At 30.9% G+C, this 12,331-nt stretch overlaps 1 protein-coding gene across 2 annotated transcripts in view; it reads right to left on the reverse strand.

Moving 5' to 3' along the window:
• Positions 1 to 767: 767 nt before the first annotated feature.
• The window catches only part of LOC143052348 (uncharacterized), a 28,280-nt gene continuing 16,716 nt past the window's right edge, over positions 768 to 12,331 (reverse strand). For both annotated transcript variants that reach the window (XM_076225352.1, XM_076225354.1), the window contains exons 12-19: positions 11,946 to 12,083; positions 11,498 to 11,593; positions 10,241 to 10,357; positions 9,258 to 9,346; positions 8,443 to 8,568; positions 6,383 to 6,478; positions 4,509 to 4,597; positions 768 to 2,378 (exon numbers count right to left, since the gene is read on the reverse strand). In XM_076225352.1, the coding sequence (XP_076081467.1) occupies positions 2,234 to 2,378; positions 4,509 to 4,597; positions 6,383 to 6,478; positions 8,443 to 8,568; positions 9,258 to 9,346; positions 10,241 to 10,357; positions 11,498 to 11,593; positions 11,946 to 12,083 (896 nt within the window). In that variant the 3' untranslated portion in view covers positions 768 to 2,233. The remainder of the gene's footprint in view (positions 2,379 to 4,508; positions 4,598 to 6,382; positions 6,479 to 8,442; positions 8,569 to 9,257; positions 9,347 to 10,240; positions 10,358 to 11,497; positions 11,594 to 11,945; positions 12,084 to 12,331) is intronic.

The raw sequence follows: 12,331 nt of genomic DNA on the forward strand, positions 1-12,331 counted from the left end.
ACTATGGATTGGTATGCACGGGATTTGAGTTTGGTGTTTGATACTTTAAGGTTTCTCTTCAGGAAGCCAAGCTTAATTGATTTGCTTGCATTTTATATCATCCAGATGATGCTGCCATAGTGATTGTTCCATTTTACATTTGACTGCAAGGTTACGCCGAAATATTTTGCTGATTTTATTGGTTCTATAAGTATGGTTATGCAGAATGTAGTTGTGTTTGATTTGTTTGTAGTTCAGTGTTATTGTTAAAGTTGTCCATTTTCCGTGATTGAAAGTAATGTGCCTCTTTCATTCAACAGCTGCATTAAGATCTGTTTGTAGTTTGGTGCTATCTTGTTGACATGTTATTTAACGGTTCATAATGCTTTCATCTGTAAAGAGTCGTAATTTGCTGGGATCGAGGTTTTCTGGAAAATTGTAATAATGGCCCTCTACTATCATAGGTGGGGCATAAAAGTATAGGACAAAATGCAGGATAGTGTTTGAAACCATTAAATAGTGCACCCATGGCTGGTTAATATTATTTTTCTGTTTGTCTTTTTATTTTTTAGCCAGGGCATTGCTATCAATTTATTTTCAATCTAAGAGTTTGACTGTCCCTCTGGTATCTTTCGCCCCTCTTTTTAAACAAATTGGTGTCAAACTTAAGATTGGAGATGAAGTCATTCCATCCACTAGTACCGGTACCTAAGAAAAGTGTGATAAAAATCGACCACACGGTGATTTGAGAAATAGACCTCATTACTAGAGTATAACTCAGAGTGTAGTAGGAGTTCTATATTTATTTGGCAACATTTAAATACATAATATCACAGATAATTTAACAATAAAATATAATGTAATTTGTAACATTTATAAAATACTTTGAAAATTAACATCTAGAAACATTTCAGCAAGCACAAATAATAAAAAAAAAGTAAAGCAATAATACTATAACTTTAAGGCAACCTGGACTTACAGTAAAAAAGGTTTTGTCAATTTTATTTCTTTTGACCAAGTAATATGGCTTGAATTTGTTCAAACAAAATTCAATTAAATAGACAGTGACTAATGACAATTAATTACAGGATCCTGACTTAGGACAAGCACATACAAAAATGTGACATGGTTTAACATGTTTTTGAGTGCTCAACCCTCCATAACTACAGGATAGTAGTGTAACACAACATAAGAGCAATCAATAAATATCATTTGGAAAGGTCCACGAAACAAACAAAAAGACTAATGAAACAAAGTACTAATCTAAGATTACTCGCAGATACTGAAAGCTATCTCAATCAGTACACATCCAATGGATTTAGTGTAAAGACATCATTAACCATCTAAATAAAAAAAATACATGACAATGGGCACTGTATAAATGTACACTATACAACTGAGATGGTTTTTACTTTGTCCACTCAAATATAACATAAGATTCAGTCAAAATATATAATACAATAGCTTAAATATTCATACTTTTGTAAGGTAATGTATTATCAATGATTAAGAAAACAGTGGACAATGTGTCAATTGGACAGATGATGACCCCACTGGATTATAACATTAACAATGGACATAACTCAAGAACAATAAAAGTAATGACATCCAAATTCCAAATTGATCTGGGCTATGTGGTAATTAATATTGTGTATCATAACATTTGGTTGAGGAAAACCAAAGAATTCAGCCATTTTCTATTTTGTAAAGTGTTCAATTGTTAGAGCAGGTGAAACTTTAATTTGATCTTGATACTGATCTGAACATAAGCATTGTGCATAAGTTGCATGACATTTAGTCAAGGCAACTTCAAGAAAAAACAAAGAAAACTATCTGGTGACAAACCCACTGCTGCAGCAAGGTCATAAAAAAAAGAAATAACATGTCCACTTAAAACAGGAGATGTATAAAAGTGCTACGACTCATCCATAGATTTGTTATAATGGGAAAATTATTTTGACCTGTAATGATTGATTGATTGATTGATTGATTGATTTGTATGACTGTTGTTTACTTTATGCCACACACGCATTAAAAGGCTAAATCGCGTTGAAAGCTATTTCAAATATTTTAACAATTTACAGTATATTTCTAAAATCAGACATAAGGTCCTTCAATAAACTAAAATTCAAGTCTAAAACATATCTATATGTTCTGTAATGTAAATATCAACAATATCACAACTGTATAAGATTACAGTATTTTACATATGTTTTAATTTATTAGTATATAAAGTATGCATCAATGCAGGTTGTCACCATATTCTTCCATCTGCGTAAGCAGGATGAGCTAGTCTATAGGCATGACGTTTCCATGATTCTTCTGTTGTTCTCTGAATCAGAGATCTGTATTCTTTAGCCTCTTGTTGTTTTTGTTTCTGTCTTAATTCAAAGTCCTCTCTGTAATACAGTAAATAAATCATAACCTTTTGTTTCTGTATATCAGATTGTGATGACTAAACTAGAGGCTCTAAAGAGCCTGTGTCGCTCACCTTGGTCTATGTGAATATTAAACAAAGGAAGCAGATGGATTCATTGACAAAATTGTGTTTTGGTGATGGTAATTTGTTTGTACTTGTTGCTTACAATATGTCTATCTATAATGAACTTGGCCCAGTAGTTTCAGTGGAAAATGTTAATAAAAATTTACAAATTTTATGAAAATTGTTAAAAATTGAATATAAAGGACAATAATTCCTTAAGGGGTCAATTGACCATTTCGGTCATGTTGACTTATTTATAAATCTTACTTTGCTGAACATTATTGCTGTTTACATTTATCTCTATCTATACTAATATTCAAGATAATAACCAAAAACTTTCCTTAAAAATAGCGATTCAGGGGAAGCAACCCAACAACAGGTTGTTCGATTTATCTGAAAATTTCAGGGCAGATAGATCTTGACCTGATAAACAATTTAACCCATGTCAGATTTCCTCTAAATGCTTTGGTTTTTTAGTTTTAAGCGAAAAACTGCATTTTACCCCTATGTTCTATTTTTAGCTGTGTCAGCCATCTTGATTTTATGGCTGGGTGACTGGACACAATTTTTAAACTGGATACCCCAAAGATGATTGTGGCACAGTTTGTATTAATTTGCCCCAGTAGTTTCAGAAATGAAGATTTTAGTAAAAGATAACTAAGATTTACGAAAAATGGTTAAAAATTTACTATAAAGGGCAATAACTCCTAAAGGGGTCAACTGACCATTTCAGTCACTTAACTTATTTGTAAATCTTACTTTGCTGAACATTATTGCTGTTTACAGTTTATCTCTATCTATAATAATATTCAAGATAATAACCAAAAACAGCAAAATTTCCTTAGAATTACCAATTCAGGGGCAGCAACCCAACAATGGATTCATCTGAAAATTTCAGGGCAGATAGATCTTGACCTGATAAACAATTTTACTCTGTCAGATTTGCTTTAAATGCTTTGTTTTTTGAGTTTTAAGCCAAAAACTGCATTTTACCCCTTTGTTTTATTTTTAGCCATGGTGGCCATCTTGGTTGGTTGGCTGGGTCACCGGACACATTTTTAAAACTAGATACCCCAATAATGATTGTGGCAAAGTTTGGTTTAATTTGGCCCAGTTGTTTCAGAGGAGAAGATTTTTTGTAAAAGTTAACAACAACAGACGACGACGGACGACAGACGCAAAGTGATGGGAAAAGCTCACTTGGCCCTTCGGGCCAGGTGAGCTAAAAGGGGAAAAACAAAGATCCCCTGTCAAGATAGTCTAATAACATCTATAAAACTGTTGTAAAGGACACAATTATTGTTTATGCATCTTTTACCATTGAGATAGTAAAAATAAAAATCTCCTTAAATCCCAAATTTTCATTGACAAATACATCTATGTTGTTTGTATATGCTTAACATCAGAGGGATCACTTTCAATAGACTTTGAACAAATAAATGCAATATTCTATATTTTTTTCAAACAGCAATGCAATGCAATGTTCAATTTAATTAGATCTAAAACCTAATTACCATAAAAATATATGTACTTGAGATTTTGAAGTCTTATGTTTTCAAGGAAACTTTACCTCTCCTTACTTATTCATATCCTAGTTAATTAGGGCTGGAAGTTTAAGAAAGAAATGACTGAAGTTCCTGTTTTAATAAATGAGTTTTTTTACGAGGAGAATAGACATATAATATTAACAAATCTTAAAATGTCTTATAAATTACTTAAAACTTTGTTTTAAAAAGGCCATATTACAAAAATACCTCAATTCTCAACAGATGTTTTTATTTGTATGATACACAATGATACATGTATATATGTTATACATATTTTTTATTCAAACTTTTTGAATTTAAAAAAAAAGAATTAAAATTAGAATGTATCCCAATATTGTATAAATTTTTCAAAAAGTTTTACTTAAAATCGCCTCTGGTTTACAAAACACAGTTAACTATAAGCAGCTTACAATTTTTCAAACTACTTCTGGACAATCTGAATTGTGTTGACCATCTGTAGGACCGTAATAAAAAGCTACATATATCATAAAAAAACTTACAATGCTTGAGCTTCTGCTAGTGAGTTTGCCTCATCATCTACTTTAATGTTTATTTTGGAGATCTTGAAAGGCTGACCAAATACTTTCGCCTGGAAAGAGATAAATCATTATTATAACAAGAGTGTAAATACAAATGTACTGAAATGTCTCACCTGGGCCACAATTAATAATATTTTGGTTTGCTCAAACCTTACCCAAGGTTGAGACAGTGGGTAGGTACATGTAGGTAGGCATTTTCTTTTTTTTTTAAAGAAATTTACGTATTGGATGTTTATTAGTCTTCATGCCTATTTGATTAAAAAAAACCTTCTTCAAATCAGGACAATAAAAGAATTTGAGTAGGCAGTTTTTTTCTGGGTAGGTAGGGTTTGGGCAAACAAACCTATTATTTTTTATGGCCCTGCTTTACTTGACTTTATGTCAAAAGTGAGCTGTATGATAGTTTAAATGCAAGTATTGCACAAACTAAAATATTATTAATGAACAATGTAAATGAGATTAAGGTCAGATCAACCAATCCAGACAGATATGTTTACCTTAAAATCCAAATACAAAATATATAGTATCTGATAAATGGACAAAACCATGACAAATAACATTGACCAACAAAACATTAAGGGTTAACTACAAGTATCACGTGTAGATTGTAAACTTTAGATTATTAATTAATAATAATAATGAGATTAAGGTCAGGTGAACCCTTCCAGGCAAAAATTGTACACCTTACAATCATTTCATACAATACATATAGTTGACCTATTGCTTAGTATACATAAAAGATTAAAGACAAAACCACAAAATATCTTAACAGTCACTGATGAATTATATATCATTTATTTTCGTGGGTACCAATTTTCGTGGATTAAGGAAAACTTGCATTTTTGTGGATATTTTATTTCGTGTTTTTGCAAAAGTCTACATACTAGCCTATAGAAAATGTGTCATTCTTTGAACATTTAAATTTGGTATCCAACGAATAATAATGAATCCACAGTATAAAACAGATGAAAACCTACCAGACGACATGCTTACCATGTAATCATTCCATACACCAAACAAAGTTAACCTATTATTTATAGCATCTGAGGAACAAACATTTTACATAACCAAGAAAGCTAAACATTGATGAACAAAGTATGAAAATAAACTCATCATAGCTACCAGGACTAAATTTTGTATATACGCCAGACGCCGGTTTTGTCTACAAAAATGAGTTTAATTTCAGATGAAACCTGTTGGACAGACATTTACACCTTAAAACCATTCCATACACCAAATAAAGTGGTCCTTATTGCGTATTGGATCATTAATGACAAATTGACCAAACTAAATTAAACTAACATTGATCAGAGAACCATAAAGATAATGTCACTGTCAGATGAAACCTGTCAGTTGGACATGTACACTTTACAAGCATTCCATACACCAAAAATAGTTTACCTATTGCTTATTGCTTATATGATATACAGACTTGACAACAACAAAAATCTCATTTTCGCTAATCCATATACATGGAACAAGGTCAAATTTAGGTGAATCCTGCCTGGCAGACATGAAGACCTTGTAAAGAATCTATATACCAAATATAGTTATCTTATTACTCTTAGTAAGCAAGAGTTTCAAAAGTAAATAAAATAGTATCTTTTTTTCTATCAGTGAAATCTAGGTCAAGGGCAATGGACAGACAGACAGAAACTAAAATCATAGGGCATCTGCATGCAAGGTATAAAGTATCTAAGTCTTTTCAATCTGAAATATAAAACTTTATACTTTATTATGGTTTCCTATGATTTCGGTTTAAAGTAGGGGTAATTTAAAACTTTTTCAAAAAGATTCAAATTGTAAAAGAATCTATACAAATCAAATGAACTCACCTCTCCAGAATTAAAAAAGTCTATAGCTTTCTGTATAGACTGATCATCTAACATTGTAACCCAACCTGTACCATTTATACTTCTAGTTACAGGGTCCTACAAACAGAAAACATATAATTTTCTGATAGTATAAAAAAGAAGATGTGGTATGATTGCCAATGAGACAACTATACACAAAAGACCAAAATGACACAGACATTAACAACTATAGGTCACCGTACGGCCTTCAGATGAGCAAAGCCCATACAGCATAGTCAGCTATAAAAGGCCCCAATAAGACAATGTAAAACAATTCAAACAAGAAAACTAAGTTTATTTGTGTATGTGTAATCCCACTTTCAACACTAGTAGCTATTTTAAGGGTGTCATTTTTTATTGATGGAAGAAGCTGGAGTGCCTGGAATAATTTCATTGGTTGAGAGAAATTTGATTTTTTTGTGGATATTTTTGTTTTGACAATATATGCATATAATCTTTAAATAATTTATATATCCTTGATTATTTGAATTTTATAATTAGTTCACATGTGCCCTCAACGCCTGAAAATTGGTATCTAACTAATTATAAATGTTTAGTACATTAATCATACTCAGGGCTTCCATTGAAGCCAGTAGCCAAAATCCGCCATTTATGGTCGCTTCAAGTGGCGGCTACTTCACTGACAAAAATATAAATTCAAAAAGAAAAAAATATCTTTTATAAATGTTTACGGTCACGGTCGCAGTCACAATAAACAAGGATGAAAAGTCAGTGTTTACCTTTGGCTAAATATAGTTCATATGAATTAAGGTCACTGATTGGTTGTCTATTTAAAGTCAGAATGCATCGTTTCTTTTCAAAGATAACAAGAGAGACGTTCCTGTGGTCATTGAACGATAACAATAGTCGTTCCAATGGTCATTTTCTTTTCTTTTGGCTTTTAAAACGTGAAGACAATTAGATAGGATGACAATCTTATGCTATGGAATAATATTAAACAAACTAAAGAAAGTGTAGAAGATCATATTGTTCAGAATCTGGAAAACTGTATCTTTTGAAGTTCATTTTTCAAAGCCCACATGGTGTTCAGAGAATCAAGGTAAAAAACGAAAGTAGAATATTGACTCGACCTCAAATAAATAACATTTCCAAATGATTTATGTATCCGACTTATTGAACAGTTTACAAAAAAAGAGAAAATCAGAGGATATATCAATTTTCTGTCAATGCTTGAGAAATAATTGTATGATACAAATACGCGTAACAGTCTTTAGAGAGAAAAGAGGGGTCATTTGTTTACAAATGCATGTAGTTATGCAAAATAACTCGATGAAGATTTCTAACAAACTGGATTATTATATAAATAAAACTCCTTTAAAAGTAAATGAATTTTAATCATAAGTTGTCATAAAATAAAAAAATATAACAAAAAAAAAATATTCAATTTCTTTGAGATTTTTTTGTTCTTTCTTTAATATCATTCATAAAAAATGGTCATTTGAAAGATGAAATTAGGTGCCAGGAGATTGCGAGAATGCAAGATTTTGCTCTATCTATGCCAGAGCTTCAGGGGGCCTTGAGCGGCCCCCAAACCCCCTGCCATAAGGCACCAAGCTTATAGCTTGGTGGGCGTCCGGCTTCGCCGAACGCATGTTACAGCCGCCTATTATTTTAATTGAGCCTTCTACTTCAATTTCAAGGGAAAGCCCTGCATACTACATTACAAATTTACACCAACCTACTCTGATTGAATAATGAACACTTTTACACATTACTGAATACCAAAATATGTGAGAAATTGATAAGGTCATATGTAAAAATTTACTTTCTTTTTTTTTATTGTTCAATTTAAATTTTTACCCTAGGAAAAGAAAATCTTAAGTTATATTTTCAAAATATTCATCAATGCTCTTCAATTTTGTACTTTATTTTGACTTTTTAATAATTAATTGTCCCTGATGAGTCATTTGTAGTCCAAACGGCAAGTTTGTCATACACAATTCTAGTCCTGGTATCTTTAAATTAATAACAAGATTTTATCACCAAAACTTTGGTCATTTTGTACTGTTCTTATATCTTACCTTCATCAGACAAACTTCATCCAAGTTACAATCAGCCTCCATTTCAAACATAGCATCCATTTTCTGCTGTGTTGTGTTGCCAGGCAAGTTACTTAGATACAAAGCTTTGGATCTCTTTGCCTCGAGCTGAAATAAAATATTAAATGGACTTTAACCCAGTTCTCAATTTACAAATATATTAATAAGGTACACTGTGAGGTACTTGCTATAGATTTTGTGCACTATTTATCATCAAATGTTTTATACCATTGTAAATATCGATTTTGTTTTTATCTATATACTAACTAGTATTTGTCACCAACAAACTAGTTTAACCCCACCACATTCTGTATGTTGCTGTTCCAAGTCAGGAGCCTGTAATTCAGTGGTTGTCATTTGTTGTTGTGTAACATATTTGTTTCTCATTTTAATTGGTTTGAACTTGTCATTTTGAGGCCTTTTATAGCTGACTATGCATTTGCTCATTGTTGAAGGCTGAGCAGAAGCTTAAAGTAATTAATTTCTGTTTCATATGGTCTCTTGAGGAGCGTAGTTGCATTGGCAAATCATACCACACCTACTTATTTTTATATTGAACATTTTTTTGATAGACAATATGTAATTTTGCTAGTCATATAATTAATATTTCTTATTACTGATTCAAACTCAAATTGATTTGTTTGTAACATCTTGCTTCTTATAGGTACTCATTGTAGTTTTTTTTCCTTAGTTATTGACAATGTAAAGAATAGCATAGCAATATAAATAATCCTCTCTGTTCATTGACTATCCTTTCTTTTATTTGACAAATAACAAAAGTAAAAAATATTCAATACCTGCAGCCATGATGGTGCATCAGTAGTAGGTCGACCTGATCCAGTTATCAGTCCCCACTCTTCGCTGGACCAAACACATATATTATTTCCTACAAAATATAATAGGGTTAAATAAGCAGACAAATACTTTATTGTGAATGAAACCTAATACAATTTACAAATAAACTGAGACAATAAAATTAAGAAGATGTGGTATGATTAAAACAACACCTGAACCATGTATATCTTCCTTTTCCAATAGGAATTTCCTGATTCACTAAGGTGTAAAATCTGTCTATAAACCCTTACTTTGCATATAGTTTAAAAGTTAACATCATAATGTGACTGTTTACTAACTTTTGTAGTTGTCAACAGTGATCTAAAGTTTTTTCCACTAGATATCAACACAACGCTTAATTCCTCTTTTCTTGGAAGACGTATTTTTAAGCGTACATTATGTTGGGTTCCGTGAAAAACAGGAAAATAGGCCATTATAATTTGACGGTTTTTTCATTGCTAGAAACACTGTTATGGAGCTTTTATGTCACTACCAAGTTGTGCTAGTTGTTGTGCATAAACGTTAGGCTGTTTGGTCTTGAGCGTGAATGAAACCTAATACAATTTACAAATAAACTGAGATTATAAAAAATAAGAAGATGTGGTATGATTGCCAATGAAACAACCCTCAACCACATAAATCTTATTCTAACAATTGAAATTTCAAGGTTCTCCAAGCTATAAAATCTGTCTAGAAGTTCTTACTTTGCATTTTAAATGTTAACATGATAATGAAATTGTGTACTAACTTTTGAAGTTGTCAACAGTGATATATCCAGAACCCAACCATTATCCCAAGGCAAGGTATATAAAGAAAATTACATGTACTTAATAATATTGATTTGAAAAACATTTGACATCTGACTATGTACTAGAATGAGTTAAGGTGTAGGACGTTTAATCTAATATTAAAAATTATTAGCCTAACATTAGAGCACTAAGTTTACCTGTATTTTTTAACCAGGCACATAGTTCTTGTATATGTCCAAAAGTCATGGTTGGTATTTTATCATTAGGATAATCTGTTAATATTCTTTGACTATCAAGCATGGCTCCTGTCTCTCCTGAAAAATGTGTGTCAGTAAAGGGTATAAAAATAATTTTTAATTTTACAAAATAATAACAGTTGTGGTTTTTATTTGGCAACTTTCATCTTCCTATCTGTTTATAACTTCTTAATTATTTCTTTCGACTACTGAAAATGCAGAAATTTTAGCTATGTTGTATTACAATATTGTAAAAAGTGCAACTGGATATATAACGTAACGGTACCCAAATTGCACTGAGTACCCAAATTGCACCTATTTAGCAAAAATAGCAGTGGACATCTTACAAGATTTCCTAGAGACTAAACAATTTGTATTTTTATGATTTGATACTACACACATCTTTCAAGATATGTAAAAATATTCAGATATGCACAAAACATTCACAGTATTTATCAATAGATGAAGTGTTAACTGAAAAAGCGAAATGTCCTGAAACGTCGCCATGTGACATCATCAAAACGTCATCTTTTTAAAATGATCAAATACAATATGTTACGAGTATCCATTTTAAAAAAAATGAAGAGTAATCATGGACTAATATCCAATTGTTCAAAATATTTGAAGAAATTAAACAAAAGCGCTGTAAGTAGACTTTTGATGATGCGAATTTAAGCATGGATGCAATTTGGGTACTCCTTATTTCAGAATCATTGATGGTTTGGAGGTCAGTTTAGACCAATTTTTCTATGATTCCATATAGATTAAAAATCAAATTGGTGTACCTATATAATAAAGAAGGATACGGCTACAAAATAAACACAGAATGGACATTTTTGTCCTTATCATAAAAAAACGTAGGTGAAAAAACTGTCAAAATATGTGCAATTTGGGTACCGTCAGGTTAGATATATATATATGTTGCAAAAATTTTAAAAATACATTTTTAGTTTTTGTTGCATTATTTCTATGCAGCATTTGCTGAAATTGCAATAATATATCTCTATTTTGTTATTTCGATAGAACTGCATAATTTGTATAAGTGTCCTAAGGACTAAACTAACCTTTCATTTTCTTTTTCTACAAATTTGAAATTCAAAAATTAAGTAGTTATAATCTTTATTTTTTTCTAAAAGTATAGAAACTTTCTCTTCCATATCATATAGATATAAAAGTTCAGAAATTTTGTACAAATATAACTAAGTTATCTCCCATTACCTGGATTTCCTCCCATTGAAGATAAGTTGACCAGTAATCCTTCAGGTAAATTTGGTAGATCAGACACACTGGCTCCTATCTTCTTTATATTAAATCCTGTCATAAAATTCATTCAATTAGTACATTTTTGAAGTAGAAATACATGACGATCAACAATTACACATTTACAAAACTACAAACAGAGACTAAAAACTGTGCCAGTTATTATAATGTCTCATATTAATTAATCTAATAATTTATTTTAAGCAAACTATAATATGAAAAAACGCTCTGAATTTTTGTTTTCTACATTTTGTTCTGTTACAGCTTTAAAATCCAAAACTTTATAAAAATTGGTTAAATTTGAGATTAACTTTCCTGAAAAAGTATCATATTAGAAATTAGCCCCACAGTTAAAAAAAATAATTAAAAATTGTATTACTCTTACATGTCTTAAAGATAGCATTACCTATTACTGTTGCGAGTTTTATAAATAATTCTGTCATTTCCAACTCTTTCAAACCTTCAGTTTGATTTTGTGCATGAAGAGAATGTAAAGGAGACTTCCCACCAACCATTGATACCAAAATCATCAGTCCTTCTTTACCTATTAAGAAATATCTATAAATAAATGTTTATAAACTTACTAAATGGTTAAAATACAGAAAATTAAATGTTATAGAAATACTGTTAATAAATCTCTCAAAATGTAACAATAAAATCCATTATATACATAAAATATTGCTGGTTTTATGTTGTGTGTTTTATTTTCACATCATATGACATACCGTTGTGTAGACAAGCATGGACTTTTAGCACATCAAAACTGGTCATAATGTGTGGTTGTAACAAGCC

Source organism: Mytilus galloprovincialis, chromosome 11 (genome assembly GCF_965363235.1).
Source record: "Mytilus galloprovincialis chromosome 11, xbMytGall1.hap1.1, whole genome shotgun sequence".
Taxonomy (NCBI): Eukaryota; Metazoa; Mollusca; class Bivalvia; order Mytilida; family Mytilidae; genus Mytilus; species Mytilus galloprovincialis.